General features: G+C 32.9%; 2 protein-coding genes across 2 annotated transcripts; one reads left to right on the top strand and one right to left on the bottom strand.

Annotated features, from left to right (window-relative positions):
* The first annotated feature begins 2,330 nt into the window (after positions 1-2,330).
* On the top strand, positions 2,331-5,769 carry LOC129317809 (protein NOI4). Its single transcript, XM_054962197.1, has 3 exons — positions 2,331-2,459; positions 4,383-4,565; positions 5,349-5,769. Exons 1-3 carry the CDS (start codon positions 2,454-2,456, stop codon positions 5,388-5,390), a joined length of 231 nt encoding a protein of 76 aa, XP_054818172.1. The 5' UTR covers positions 2,331-2,453; the 3' UTR covers positions 5,391-5,769.
* A 3,266-nt stretch (positions 5,770-9,035) lies between these two features.
* LOC129317867 (cellulose synthase-like protein E1) lies at positions 9,036-12,252 on the bottom strand. The gene is made up of 8 exons (XM_054962271.1): positions 11,845-12,252; positions 11,425-11,761; positions 11,189-11,329; positions 10,955-11,089; positions 10,665-10,877; positions 10,307-10,540; positions 9,863-10,210; positions 9,036-9,769 (listed from the first exon to the last, which is right to left on the bottom strand). The coding sequence occupies exons 1-8, from the start codon at positions 12,144-12,146 to the stop codon at positions 9,209-9,211; spliced, it is 2,271 nt and encodes a 756-aa protein (XP_054818246.1). The 5' UTR covers positions 12,147-12,252; the 3' UTR covers positions 9,036-9,208.
* Positions 12,253-15,413: the final 3,161 nt, after the last annotated feature.

Below are 15,413 nucleotides of genomic sequence, written 5' to 3'. Positions count from 1 at the left end.
CGTTGTGACTCATTCCCTTAACTATGACTCGCCTATGACTCAGTACTTCAACTTTTGAATCACTTACAAATTAGTCCTTGAACTTTTGTTAATTTTTTTTCATATTAGCTTATATCTCACATCAATGAGTAAGAGGAGAATATTTTAAAATAATATATGAGCATATTTTTATACCTCTTATTTGATAAGAATTTTTTAAAAAAAATTTAAAAATAAGGACTGAATTATAGGTGTCAAAAGTTGAGAGATTGAGTTGCAGTGATTCATCGTTGAGGGACTAAGTTATAAATGAGTTAAAAGTTAAAAAATTAAAAGATTAATTTTTTCTTCTTTGTTTATAAAAATAAACTGTTTATAGACTGGAGAAAAATTTTATGATTTAGGAGAGTCATGAATTAATCCAATTATTGTTTCACGTATGGTGTATGATTAGCATTTTGTTATAAATTTTTCCTTAAATTATTTCAGTAGTATAATCTTCGCCATTATTCCACCTATTATATTAACAACAAAAAAAAAGGATAGATTGATCGATCAATCTTTTCCAGCCAAAATTTCTCAAGCCATCTTTGCAACCTATAGCAAATTGTGTGTTTGAATTTTAATTAGTAAAAATTAAGTATAAAAAAATTGATCAACAAAATGTGATGATATTTAAATAATATTTTATGAAATTGATTTTGACGTTTGGATAATTTTTCAAAATTAATAATAAAGTTGAGGGAAATAAAAAATGTTCAAATGCTGAAAATTGATTCTCAGATGGAGAGGAAAAAAAAAGCTTATGCCAAATAAAGTTTCAAAAGGCAAATAAAGTTTGAAAAAATTGAAAGTATTTGTTTCCAAAACCATAATTTTTGAACCAAAACGTGTATATCCAAACATACTCTAAAGATTCATTAAATGACTCGTGCATAAACTAAGTAATTTTTTAAAAGAATATAGAATTTGATATGTTGAGTAAATATTTAGTCATAAAAATTAAGGAAATTAAATGTTTATTTAAATAATTTTTAAAAACACATTTAAATGACATTCGAGATATGGTTTTATCAAATTTAACAAATAATTGAATCTTTTAAATATGTTTTTGCGAGACATAAACTAAACATCAAACATACACTACATCAATGTAAATTTGTAAAGAATGCCTCTCATTCATTTGATAATTGAACCAACAATGAAGATTTGGCTATGGAAATTATTTGAGAAATTTTGGGCCAGTGCATCAATTTCCACTATTTGCATGCAAATCCCAATTCCCTCACAGTCACAGGCTGTCTTGGAAGAGAATTCAAAATTCAAAATTTATTTTTTGTTTTTAAAATTTTTTATCGATTCAAATTCGAACATGGCATTGCAATCCACGAAATGCCTAGGATGTCGTGGGACGCAATACTCACTTCTCTAAAAGAGAAAGTTTTTTAAAAAACCTAATTAAAAATACGTCCATAAAAGACAAAATTCAGCACATATTTGTTGATCAATCTAATCTAATTTAAAATGCCATTATAATTTTATTTTCAGGATATTAAATTTTATGCGTCAATTGTAAAACAGCACTTATAATAAAAATATGGTAAGTGCAAAAAAATAGGGAGGATTGTTGACACTTAAGAACCTCATTAAAATTAAAAAATAATATCATATTAGAATTTCATCATAAGTTAAGTTTTCAAATTCATCCTTCAACCCCTTAGGTTTCAATACTAAAAATATTTAAAAAAAACACCAATGTATTTTTAACCTTTTTAAGAAGTCCTTAATTATCACTCTCTTAAAAAAATTAATGGTGAGAATCTTTAATTACTCGGTGTCTAAGCCATATTGTTGAGGTTTATAAAGGATAGGATATTTTCTAAATTTATTCTATGTACACACATACAAATAGATATAGACGTGGGAAAAAATAAAATCCATAGACAAATGAACAAATTCTGAATCTAAATTCGTTTACAAAAAAAAATTTAATTGTATTCTAAATTTACATAAATAAATTGATGATTGATATGGACAGGCTGCACGCAGAGGTGAGCCCCAAGACGCCTCAGCTTCCGAGAAAAGAAAAATAAAGCGTCGTCGATGATTACCGTTTGCCAGCTCATCAATTCCGTTATTGTTTAACCTTCCTCGATATCTGTCTCATCGCAGTGCTGACTCTGGATTTAACGGCAGAGTTCCATCTTTCCGTTCCCGTTATACACATAACGACGTTCATTCCAAGCCAAAATTTAAGAACAACATAACGCCGTTTTCTAATATCCGTCCAACACTCCGAAACTCAGTCGGGGCAGGCCCATTATTGGCCCAAACTTGCACACATTATTTTGTTACATGTCACAGTGCCTCTTCTCTCTCTCTCTCTCTCTCTGAATTTTCTTCCTTATTCCTTTTATATATTGCCATTTCGAAATCCTTTTTTTCCACCGGAAAAGCTTTTCTCTGCAGGATTGATGTCGGTATGTGGATTCTTTTTAATCATTTCTATTTTCCTTCGTTCCTCTCTTGAATATGTATTGATATATTGATATGATTTGCTTTTTGATTATTGTCATTTGCGTTGCTCCGTTGCATCGATTTCTGATCGAAGGTTCATGTTCAATTTTTTTCCAGTTTGCTTAGATGTTCCGCTTTATTTTTTCTCCAGTTTGCTTAGATTCATCGTTGGAATCTTATAAGTTTATTTTTTTATACTTTTGGATTTTCGAAATATGATCCTTTTTTCCGTTATTTGAAATTTAGTTTGAACACGTCGATGATTAGCTTTAAATTTCCTTCCTTTGTTTCTCACTTGGCGGGGAAGCGCTTTATATGTAATCTCTTGGATTGTCGAAGCTGTTCTTATTTCTGGACAAACTGTGATGTCCGTCTTGTAACACGATTATGTGATTAATAAGGCAAGTTCATGCTATCGAATTCCCCTTAGATTTTTCAACATTTTTTTTATTGTTTATGATACTCTTGAGAAGTTGTATCACTGTGTCCAAAGCCTTCGATTTTCATGGGAATTTTGATCTGATTCTCCATTATAAGAATATTTATAAGAATACGGAAGATTATGGCTTCTACTAATTAGCAAGGTTACCACGTTTTGAGCATATCTTCCTTAATTGAAAGTGTGAGAACAAATTATTTTAGGGATGCTTCTCTTCAGCATATGGAATTCAAATTAATAGATTATGTACGTTTATTTTGTTATTCCGTGTTAGATGGGGATTTGTGGTTTAGGGAAGTAAATATAAATACTTAATTTAATTTTAAGATTTTATTTGTAGTCTAACCATATGTTTTAAGATGTTATTCGTGACAATTTTCTCTTCTTCCTTATTTGTGGGTGAACTCTAGAGTCCTCATATGTTTGATTTGGGTTCACCATACTATTTTTCCTACTGCTGCATTTGCAGTTTTGTTGTGTTTAAAAAGGGAAAAAATTGTGGTTCTGATGTGTCAATTTTGCTTGCTTAAAATCTGAGTTAGATCAAGCTTTTATCTTATTTTTTTGTTTGTGTTTTCACTAAAATTTTAGAATCCTCTGTACCAAGAGAGAGACCAGATATTTAAGATTTGTTCTAAACTGACAAGGATACTAGCTTTAATTTGGACATCATTGAGTAATATCAATTTCATTGATTAGTTTTCTTTTTCTGTGTTAGTGGTCTTCATTATCTTGACTGGAATTTAGTTGGATAATACCTTGAAAGTTGAATATGTGTGGCTGTGCTGTCAAGTAAAGTTTGAGTTGTTTGTAGCTTTGGAGCACACATCTATTGTCCTAAGCTAAGTTCACCATTCAAAAAAAAAAAAAAGTGTTGGATTGATATGCGGTTGTTGTCTTTTTATAAATAAAATTAATTAATTGGTGTTGGTTGTACTGTGCAAAAACTTGGCTCAAGTTCAGATGGCAGAATCATCACTCAGATTATGGTTTGGAACTAAAAGATTGTAGATTCCTCATTCCATATCTTAGTAGACTGAGAAGAAAAAAAAATTGATCCATTCCATATCCTGAGTAGATTGGATTAAAATTTAGTGTTCCATCAATAAATCTTCAGTTATATAGTTGATTACAATTGTGTGACTTTCATGGTAGAAACTTTGGTTTTCTGTAAAATTCTGCTTTATTGAATTGTTAAAAAGTTGGTTGTGTCGAGAGTGCCCTTTTTATTTGGTTTGAAGCACTTAACATTACCAATTCTTTACTGTTTGGCTCATATTTAGTTAATTTTTGGTACTTTCTAGAACCTAATCTTGTGGCAGGTTTCCTTGCCAAGTAAAGTTATTTTTGAAATTCTCTTATTGATCAAGTGCTTCAGCACAATAAGGATATCTGTTCTGCTTTTGGAGTCTGTAGTTTAATGCTTCCTAAACTGATTATCCCTCAGGAAAAGGGTCGGCCACTACCAAAATTTGGTGAATGGGATGTCAATGATCCTGCCTCAGCTGAAGGATTCACCGTGATCTTTAACAAGGCTAGGGATGAGAAAAAGACAGGTGGCAAACCTGAGTCGCCTGGAAAGGCTGATCCTCAAAGCAGGCCTGCAGTAGAACCTGCCAAAACTCAGAGTGTAAGATGTTCTTGATTAAATCTTACTTTTTCTATGAATTGTCTGTTTCTGAACTTACTCAAGTTATTGAATGAGATATATTTTGCCCTCTTGAAGATGCTGGTTTGATTAGATGAAACGTTTTAAACTGACATGAATGCTGCTTCTGTTATTTATTTATATGTTTGTTTATATGCATGCATGCATGTATTTGAGAAACAAGATAGTGGTCAAAGTGATCTATTGTATATTTTGACAGAGAAGATAGTCAGGACCCAAGCCTTTGCCATCTGGATCCAAGACCTGTTGTTGAAACAATGATCTATATAGGTTATAACCTCTACTGTTTTCTTTGTTGATACAGTTCATAACTACAATAGATCTCCATGCCTTGCAACTTTATTGAGGATTGCATCCACGATGTTGTTGCATTTTGAATTTGAGATATAATTTTGTTCCTCATATAAACTGTGGTTAGGATGGAGGTGAGATGTTGAGTGTCAAAGTCCAGAAGAAAAGAAAAGTAGGTTTTGTCTGTTGAACCTGCTATTTTTGTCTCTGCATAGGTGATCTAACCCAGGTTCCCTTGTTTGACCTTGCTATCAAAATTTTCTTCTTCGTGCTAGCTGTGCATGCTTCCCTCTGTTATCCTTGCTGTTTTTCTTCTTTTGTCCTTCCTTTCCTTGGGGGATGTTGCAGTTAACTTTGCCAGACTTCACATGATGAAAATGGAAAGAAGTAATTATCAAGCAGGCTGCAAGTACTCACTTTCACCCCCTCTTGAATGATTCTCTTGATTTTCAGAAAAAATGGTTCTGCTGCATGCAACCTCCCGCGGAGTCATAGCAATGGTTGCGCCTGTGTACAAGCTTGAACAGAAGAAAGTATTTGTGTAACTAGCTCCACCCCTAAATTATCTCGAAGATATAGGAGCTTTAGATGAATTCCACTGGAGTTTAAGATTGTTTGCCATAGCACTGAGTTGCAGTTTGGGGGTGTGCAAAGAAGACAGATTATTATTATTATTTGTATCTATGTGTATTAATGTTGTGGTTTATTGTTAGAATCCCAGATTGCTCACTGTTTTGCCTCGTCTTTTGTTACGAACTTTAGAGAACTCTACGTGGCACCTCGTATTGTTGGACCGTCGACCGAGGTCTTGTTTTGTTTTATGAACTGATTTTATACCCGTGGCTTTGTTGCCTGGGTAAAGCTTAGAACTTTATATGCTTCTCTTACCTTGTTTCTATCATTATTGGTTGTCATTAGCTGGCTGTCCTGTCCTTTCCCAGCTCATACTTTGATTTCAAACTGGGGGATTAATTGGAGATTTTTTCGAATTAGAGCAACATAATAAAATCAAGAGGTTAGATATAATTGATTTATGCCAAGAAATGTGCCTGTGATATGTATGTTTTTCATTCTGCCAACTAACAGCAGGAATCATTGGTCTGTTCTGAACGCTTAGAATCTTCTGGGTCTTGTTAGCCCTTGCTCTGTTTTACTCTCTCTCCTATCTTTACTTTGTCATTTGACACAGTGTTAATTAATTTTTGGATAAACATAATTTTTAGTTCTTATATTTTGCTCGCATTTTGCTTTTGATCTGTATACTTTTTTCCTCTGGTGTTTTAGATCTCTACATTTTTATTTTATTATATTCGATCCTTCTATAAATAAAGTATAGGAATTTTGAAGAGATAAAAAACAATGAAAAATAAAAGTGTAAAGGTTTAAAATATCAGAAAAAAATACAAGGATAAAAAATAAATGTGAGTAAAGTATAGGGATTAAAAGTTATGTTTATCCTTACTTTTTTTAATATGTTTTTTTTGGGGATGAATTTTAATATCCTTATTTAAAGTCATTAATTGTAAGAGGAAATGCTTGTCAAAGAAAAACTATGAGAGCAGCCGTAAAGTGGAATGAGATTAGCAACAAAGTTAATAGTTTGAACATTTCTCCTTAATTGTTGTGAGATGATTAAAAATATCTTTAAATTAGAGGGAGTTCATATTTCTCAAGAAATTAATTTGCTCTCTTTTCTGAACTCACACAATTAATCTTTGAATTTAACTGTAGATTGTAGATTAATATCCAATGGAATATATTGATATATACCCTTGATGGACAGGAACTAAAAGAAATCACAAGGCTACAGTACAAACTCTTCCTTGATACAGCCATGCGTTGTGCTTCCCAGCCACTAGGCCACTCACTCAAAAGGCAAGAGCCATGCACGCATAAAGCAGAATATATAATGGCATCGATAATAAAAATAAAAGAATTGCTATATCAACCTCCCTCTTTTTTTTTTCTTTTTTTTTTATTGCTCGAAAGTCAAAAGGCATCGCATTCTCAGGGCATCTTGTAATAATATACTTGTCTCTGCAGTGTCACTTTGAAGAGATACTACAAAAGGCAATCAAGCCATCATAGAGTTGAAGTAGTAATTCCTCATTTGGAACCCCAAACTGATATTTAGGATGGCATATATACCACCAACCAAGAGTTTACTTTTACAGAAAGCAAACTTTGAATAAAGCCACTTCTGGCCAATAAAAAAACAGCTCCAAAGCCATTCAACTAGGAATATGCAAGTGGGTTATAGTTTTTTGTTCTCTCATTTATTCTTGGATGTACACTAGCTCAGTTTTAATCAAACATGGCCGTGAAATAATTTGAATAATCTAATTTGTTTTGAGATAAAAATTATTTCATATAATTCTGAATCATCAAACTAAATTAAATGATAACTTTTACTTGGAAAAAAATATTTTTGTCATAACATGAATAAATTCATACACTTACCTGAAATAATTTTTTTTTTTGAGGTAATAACTTGTATTTCCATGAATATACCTCAGGTCAAATGGAATATCAATATTTTTTTACATTTACTATCAGTTTTCACTAACTTGTGCCTATGATACAAATTAAATATTTTTACACCATATTTTCACAATTGATGGACGAAATTGTATCATAGTATAGTATTTTATGAGTTTTTTTTTTTCCCCTAATCTATTTAGACTTGGCATAACATATAGGACCCACAACCCCTTAATGGATGCCTAGCCTTCATTACGGATTGGGGAATTTTCGCTTTGTTTTTGAGTAATAATACACAAAATTGCACCATACATAGTGTAATTAAAAGAAACAAATCTAACAAAAACACAATATACCATGTAGAAAAAAATGAACTAAATATAGAGAACTACTGTGGTAGAAAAATTTGAAGCCCAATAATGAGGGTCTACCGTAATATATAAAGAGATATGATACATTATGAAAACTATTTATAGCCTTACCATGGTGGGAAGGAATATACCACAGGAAATAAGGAACGATCTCTCAAAAAAGACAAAACTTGACTTTCCCAAAACACTTAACTTTTCAGATATTAATAGCAACAACTATATATAAAGTGGGGATCCCAATAAAATTTAAGCACTTGCATGTGGGCTAGAGCACATAAGCCCAAAACATTAAAGTTGTCTACAAACCCACAAACAACAATGATTTGCATGATGCATATACTGTCAACAGTAACTTTCAGGCCCAAAAATACTTTCAGCAGTAACTAATCAACACATGATGAACCAATGGGCACTCGGTAGAGTTGGCAAGGGCTACTATCGACATTCGTCAAGGCTAGAGTTTGAATCCTGGAATGGGACAAACACGATAATTAACACGACCTCAAAAAGATCGTCCCATCGATCCCTCACTATTACCGTAAGATCTCCTCGCGGGGAGTTTGGATTAGTCTGAAGCGGGCAATAAACCTGAATACCCCTAGATACCGAAGGGTTTATAAAAAAGATATAAAAAAAACACATGATGACCCTAGGCCCAGTCAAGCATAAAATTAAATCATTTGATGAAGAAATTTGGGATAATAAGTTCTCCAACTTTAACACAAGTCCTAGGTGAAGGCAACATAAATATAAACAACAATACCACACAATACATTAGATATGATAAATTTCTTAATTATATTGTTTAATATATTTATATTTATAAAACAATATGTTCGAACCCTGGGGCGTGATAAACACAATAATTAACACGACCTCAAAAAGGTCATCCCATCGATACCTCGCTATTACCGTAAAATCTCCTCGTGGGGAGTTTGGATTAATCTAAAGCGGGCAATAAACCTGAATACTCCAAGATATCGGAGGGTTTATACACAAAAAAAAAAAGATATTAAAAAAAAAACACATGATGACCCTAAGCCTAGCCAAGCACAAAATTAAATCATTTGATGAAGAAATTTGGTATAATAAATTCTCCAACTTTAACACAAGTCCTAGGTGAAGGCAACATAAATATAAACAACAATACCACACAATAAATTAGATATGATAAATTTCTTAATTATATTGTTTAATATATTTATATTTATAAAACAATATGTTCATGATTTATTCAAATTCTAATAATATATATGACAGTGACTTTAAAATTCAAACTGACATTCAATTAAAAATACACATCAACATTATCGAATAAATATTACATAAAATCAAATGGGAAAAAAATATTTCTGTTCTTTAATTACCAATCACACACTGTAGCAAAACATACGTCACTTATTCCAGAATGACCACTACATGTAATCATACTTATTTGCAAAGGTAATCAAGAACCTAAGTTTAGTGCAAGGCTTTTATGAGAACACATGCACTTAAAGCAAACATTGTAGATCTAATGGCAACAGAGGATGGTAATCTTCCCTTGTCCTTCCTAAAGAACAGTCCTCCGTATATTGGCAAATTGATGAGAACTAGAACCACGCATAACATAACCTGCAACACCATCTTCTCCAAGACGCTAATAATGCCACCTTCACTCACAAGAGCCCCCATTGATACGCCAATAAAGCAAAACAAATTGAGCATGGCAAGTGTTGCTAAGAGAGTGAACATGGGAGAAGAGGCTCCAAACTCCATAATCTCCTTCCCGTAGCGTTGGGAAGCGTCTTGTTCTGCAACTTTAGCCGTGATTGAGAAGCCTGAAGCTAAAGGAAACCCTAGGAGCCTCAAGATACTCTCCGTGAAAGCAAAGGAGTAAGAGCCTGTTCTCTTGTAGAGCCAAATTCTTTGTTCATTCCACCATGCCAGGATTGTGCCTCCAAAGTACAAAAACTCTAACAAGCTGTAAGTGTTTGCCACAAGTGTCACGTACGCGAAAGGTATGAACCATGGGCTTGATATCTGATCAAACAATTAATCCACACCGCAACATAAATTTAATTACTAATAGATAATGTTAATGAACTGATAGGCTAAGTAGAGATGATACGATACCTCTGGAAACAAGGGAACTCCCTTGAGCAGACAAAGCGAAGGGACGACGCAGTAACAAAGAATTGGCAAGGTGTTAGTTGACCAAAAGCAATAGTGACTGTATACCATTTGGTGGCCTAGGCTAAGTTTGCCATAAGCATGCCAAGGAGGACTGTACTTGGAAACCAGAATCTGAAACTCACCCTCAGCCCATCTCTTCTGCTGAACCAATACTTGTTCCAATGTGGTCACAGGTGCTCCCAAGAATGCCTTCCTTTCTGGATTGCAATACACTGATTTCCACCCTTTGCTATGTATAGACAATCCTGTTATCACATCCTCGACTGCACATCCATATAGTACCCCCATCTTCATTCCAAATTTTATTCTTTATATCAGTATTTGTAAACTCTGTGTCATAGAAGTTATATATATATATAGAGAGAGAGAGAGAGAGAGAGAGACCTCAGATCCCCACAGTGTGTTTTGTTCATGGGTGCAGCTAGCAAGAGGCTTTGCTTCCTGTTCTAGTTTGTGCAAGCTTTCTTCCATGAGTTGGTCGTCCTCGTCGTTCCAGTCATTCATAACATTGTGTTGATCGCTACTGAACTTCCTCCCACAAAGAACATCTCTTCTGTGAAAGCAGCCTGTTCCAATGTACAACGGGCCACCATGGCCATCGCCTCCATGCCCTTCCAACTTCGCATACACAAATCAACTCAATCTTCGAAGTTACTATAAATGCATATGATTCAACAACGAAAATAAAAAAACGAAGTGACTGATATAAGACTGCAACCTTACATAAATATTGTTAACTGACCTCGCTTAATATTCGCATATGACTCCCATACAAGTCATTCTTAGTGACACCCACGAAGTGCTGTGGGAACTGCACAAAAGCTATTTCATGGCCTTTCTCTTCATCCATGAAGAAGCACAGTGCATCTCTCACTGATTTTGAGTTGTTCGACATCATGTCACAGTCCACGTTCAGAATAATTTTGCCATTGCTAATCGTTGAAGACACCCTTATCTGCGTTTTCAACCAAGAACCCTCATGAATTATATATATGTATGTATTCTGTGATGAAAATTGATGCGCTACTATACCAAAGAATTCATGGCTCCGGCTTTAAAATGGTGGGGATATTGGGGTCTCTTCTCACGAGCCAAGTACACCAGAGTTGGCATAGCAGACCCTTCTAAGTCTTTCGAATTCTGTGCATCTTTCCTATGAAGTAATATCTATAAGAAAAGAATACCTCAAGGCGTAAGATAATGGCAGATTAAAACAATAATGGATTTAAAATAACATTTGTGAAGTAAAAGGTGATAACAACATACTTGAAGAATTGTGTCGTGGTCACGTCGAGAAGAAAACGAATCCCCCTGAGAAAATCCCTTGTGTTTTGAACGTACATCTCTGGGTACTTGTCCCGACTTGGTTGCATCTTCTATTCGTCTTTCCATATCTTCGTATAGTTTCTACTTGCAGAGAAAGGAATCAGAGAAACCTCCCACATGAGAAACACACATGCACGCGCGCACATATATCTCAATTTACTTATAATAAATATTACCTTAATGGCTGCCAACTCGTTGGTCCAAACAGAGTCATCATGATCTGAAGAACTAGGAAATAAAGGCAAAGTATCAAAATAAGAAGAAGGAGACCTGGGTTCGACGCTGAATCTCTTGCAGAAGGGAAGCCAGTGCTTGGCAAAAGAGCAAGCTTCTAGTAAAGCATAGAAGGTGATCTCTGAGGCAGCATCGTCGGAGAGATACACACTGAGCTTCTCGGTGGGATAGTCGTAAGCCATCAATGATAACACTGTGTTCATCACCATTATTGGTGGCTCTTTCTCTGGGTCTGCCGTGCACACAAACATGTCCACTCTTGGCAAGCTATGCTCGTATCTACCAAGGTAAGATGTGCATATAAATATATATTTGTAGCTATAACTATATAGATGAGAGAGAGAGAGAGAGAGAGGATGAACCTTTGAGAGAGACGGTCGTTGAAGGGACGTCGGAAGACAGGGTTCCATCGGAAGGCTTGAGTGAGAAGCCAGTAGAAGCCGAACCATAGTTCAGCAGCAAACAGAGCGAGCCAAACGAGCCGAGAAGATTTGTCGCCGCCGCCATCTTCTTGTTTAATGAATAAGTGAGAGAATCTGTAAACCCAGATGGAGAATATTCCGGCGAATAAGTAGACGGAGAAGAGCCTGTAGATGAAGAGCTTTCCTTTGGGTCTCTCCGTCTCGAACAGAGCAACATAACTCTGATAATCACCCCTCTGCATCTTTTACTTCGATGCTCCAAAAATATAATATGCATGCACCTTCAATCGTGTGTGTGTGTAATCGAACCCAGTGAAATTTGGCCGGCGACATTCATGGTCCTGTTCGATTTGTTTATGATGCTGTTTTTTTATTTAATTAATAATAATAAAAAATATAATTAATGGTTACGTCGGGTCCACATCAATCCAGCCCAGAAGCTTGGAGGCGTGCTTGGCGGCTGATGAAGGAGACGGAACCTCCTCCCACCACTGCTTCTATATTTAAGTCATTTTCTGGATATAATTGGAAATTTTTGCATAAAAGCCCGTTTAAATGTTAGGTATAATTGATTAATATAATTAATTTTAATTATAATTAATTATGTTATAAGCTGATACTATTTTTTAAAATTAATTTTAATACAATTGAATATATTTAAATAATTGAATTAAAATTAATTTTAATTATATAAACTATCATATAAAACATTACTTTTTAAAAGTAGATCATTGATAATTTGTATTAATATTATTAAATTTATTAAATGTTATTTAAAAAATAGAATATATTATTTAAATTATATATCTGATTAATTATAAAAGTTTAAGTTATATTAATATTAGTAGTGTACATAGAAATTATTAATTAATCGCCTCCGTATAAAAAAAAAAATTAACGATCTGTTTCGAATTTTATGTCCAAAAAGAACGGAACAGAGTAACTGTAAAATCACTGAAAATCTTAATCAAAGATTATCTGCTATTGAGGCCAAAACCAAAATATTTATACAATTCTGAGAAGAATATACGCAGATCGAGAAGAGAAAACTCAAAAACTCAAGCAAAAGATGGAAGAAAAAAAAAAAAATTGGAGGAGGAGAAACTCGAGAACAAAAGATGATGAAGAAGCATCGCGATACTGCCACATAGGCTTCAACAAAAACAAAATTTATATAAGTTCCACATCTAGTTCAAAGAATCGAATCAGTACAAAATAGGAGCCAGAAGCCGAGCGCGAGAAGAAGTAAAAGGAAGGCTATGGAGGATGAGGAAACGAACCCGGCGGGGAACAGGGGCCGAGCGGAACACTTGCTCCACGACCCTCCTCAGATAGTCTCCGAAATCATCTCTTCCAATAACCTCTCACACAGAATGCGAATCCAAAAAAACAAGACGGATCGGGCACAAATCAAAGCCGGCGTACTCTGAAACTATCAAACTGAACACTGAAGTGCCGGACGGGTGAGAACTCACAGCACAACAACGAGGAAGATCGGGTTCGAATTTATAGAATATTGACCTGACTCAACCACCAGGTATTGCCTTTCAACTTGATTCGGCTACGGTCCCAGCGGCGCCACCTTAGAGACGGCGGAGAGACGACTGAAGGAGCCGCAGATCGGACAAAGAGAGAGAGACGCGAGATAAAAATGAGAGAAATAATACGCGTATAATCATACACTGACGGAGGGTGTTTTGCTCAAAATAATAATAATAATAATAATACACTGACGCGGGTGATGTGGATAGGGGAGAGACTGGCTGAAATAATTAATATTGATAACTGTAAAATTCATTTCAGAAGCTGCTAAATCCAGATTATTTTAAAACCCGATTCCAGGCTTATTAATCGATTAATAAGATTTTGTGGCGTTTGGATACTTTTCATTTAAAACGTGATCATGACCTAGAAAATTGATTATTTGCCCACAGGCAGTAAGTCACTTCACTTATAAAGATAAATTATTAATTATTTTCTATCAAATTTTTTGGGTAGACTAAATGTCGTACTTTCTTCCTTTTACATTGTAAGATTTTTTTTTTCTAGCTAAGCTTGATCTAGAATATAAGGACGCATTGTATCTTTTGAAATTATTATTTTTAATTTATCCTTGTATTAATTAATATGAGAATGAGAAATATAATCTGACAAAACGCTTATTTTCACTTTTCATAATAAAAAAAATCAAGGGCAAAAGAAAAAAACATGTCATTTTTTCATGTAATTAAAAAATAATTATTTTTTGTTGGTATGCAAACAATAATTGGGAGCGTCTTTCGATTTAAACCCGAAAATGCGTACGGGAGAAAAGTATTTTTACATTATTCATTAATAAAATAATTAATAGTAAGTTCGGGTCACGTCAATCTAGCCCATATGGTTTCTAGATTAACAAATTTTATTTTATTTTTTATTTTACAATTATTAAAACAAGAATTACAAAAATTTAATAAATATATTTTATTATCAATCTAAACAATATAAATTTAATTTTATGACTCAATTTAATATTAAAATTTTAAAATATTTATAAATTAACTACTCATAACTGTCCTGAATAGTCTAATTTTAAAATTTTTATTTTTTTATATTTTTTAAAAATGTCAAATATTATTTTTATATTTAATATTATTACTAAAATATAAAAATATAAAAAATTTTAAAAATTAATGTTAAATTTAAAATGTTCTATGTACATTTGGACTGTAAATATTAAATTAAAATTTGTATAATTTTTATTTTAATAAATATTAAATAAAAAATAAAATAAAACTTTGTAAATCTAGACAGTCCAAAATAAAAATCTAGATAGTCTAGATTGCATTATATGATGAGCACCATGGTGTCGGGCCAAGCATTTAATATGCTTTTCTTTTATATTTATTGTAATGTCTCAACTTTTTAATTTTATTTTTTTAATTCATTGACTTTACATAAAATAAGAGATATTTTGATGTTTTGAAATTTTAAAATGATAAAAATTTATATTTTTATGATTTTTTAAAAATAAAAGGGTATGATTTTAATTTTTGTTAAGAAATTATAAAAAATATAAATTTTTTTCATTTTAAATTTTAATATATTCAAATATCTTTTATTTTAAATAAAATTTAATAATTCAAAAAAAATAAAATTAAAAAATTGAAGCATTACGGAACGATACATTAGAGGCCCTTTGCCCACAGCATTGATAATGTGATGTGCTCCAAAAACCAATTCCTACTTGGTGGGGGTTCAACTTCAGTGGCGCAAATCATTGTGAGTTTTAAATAGTTTTGATTTAAAATACTATTTTTTATATTTTTATTTTATATGAATTAAAATAAACATTTATAAAATTTATAAAAAATTATTAAATATTTTTACTATTAATGCAGTCCAGTTTTAATATTAATTTGATAAATGCAATATTAAAAATTAAAATATATAAAATTGGAAAATTTTTCAAAAAATTACAAGCTAAAAAATTTAAATTTAGACTATACAGAGTGTATCTGAATAATAAA

This window comes from Prosopis cineraria, unplaced genomic scaffold (genome assembly GCF_029017545.1).
Source record: "Prosopis cineraria cultivar Desert tree isolate PC_DT_omini unplaced genomic scaffold, ASM2901754v1 PC8, whole genome shotgun sequence".
Lineage (NCBI taxonomy): Eukaryota > Viridiplantae > Streptophyta > Magnoliopsida > Fabales > Fabaceae > Prosopis > Prosopis cineraria.
This window is presented reverse-complemented; position numbering and strand designations above follow the sequence as displayed.

Bases quoted from the DNA above. Each gene is read 5' to 3' on its own strand.
- LOC129317809 (XM_054962197.1), top strand. The intron at 4,566-5,348 runs GTAAGATGTTCT...CTTGATTTTCAG, and splicing joins AACCTGCCAAAACTCAGAGT to AAAAAATGGTTCTGCTGCAT.
- LOC129317867 (XM_054962271.1), bottom strand. From the start codon at position 12,146: ATGCAGAGGGGTGATTATCAGAGTTATGTTGCTCTGTTCGAGACGGAG. The intron at 11,330-11,424 runs GTAATATTTATT...CTCTGCAAGTAG, and splicing joins ACGAGTTGGCAGCCATTAAG to AAACTATACGAAGATATGGA. The intron at 10,211-10,306 runs GTCTCTCTCTCT...TTTGGAATGAAG, and splicing joins ACACACTGTGGGGATCTGAG to ATGGGGGTACTATATGGATG.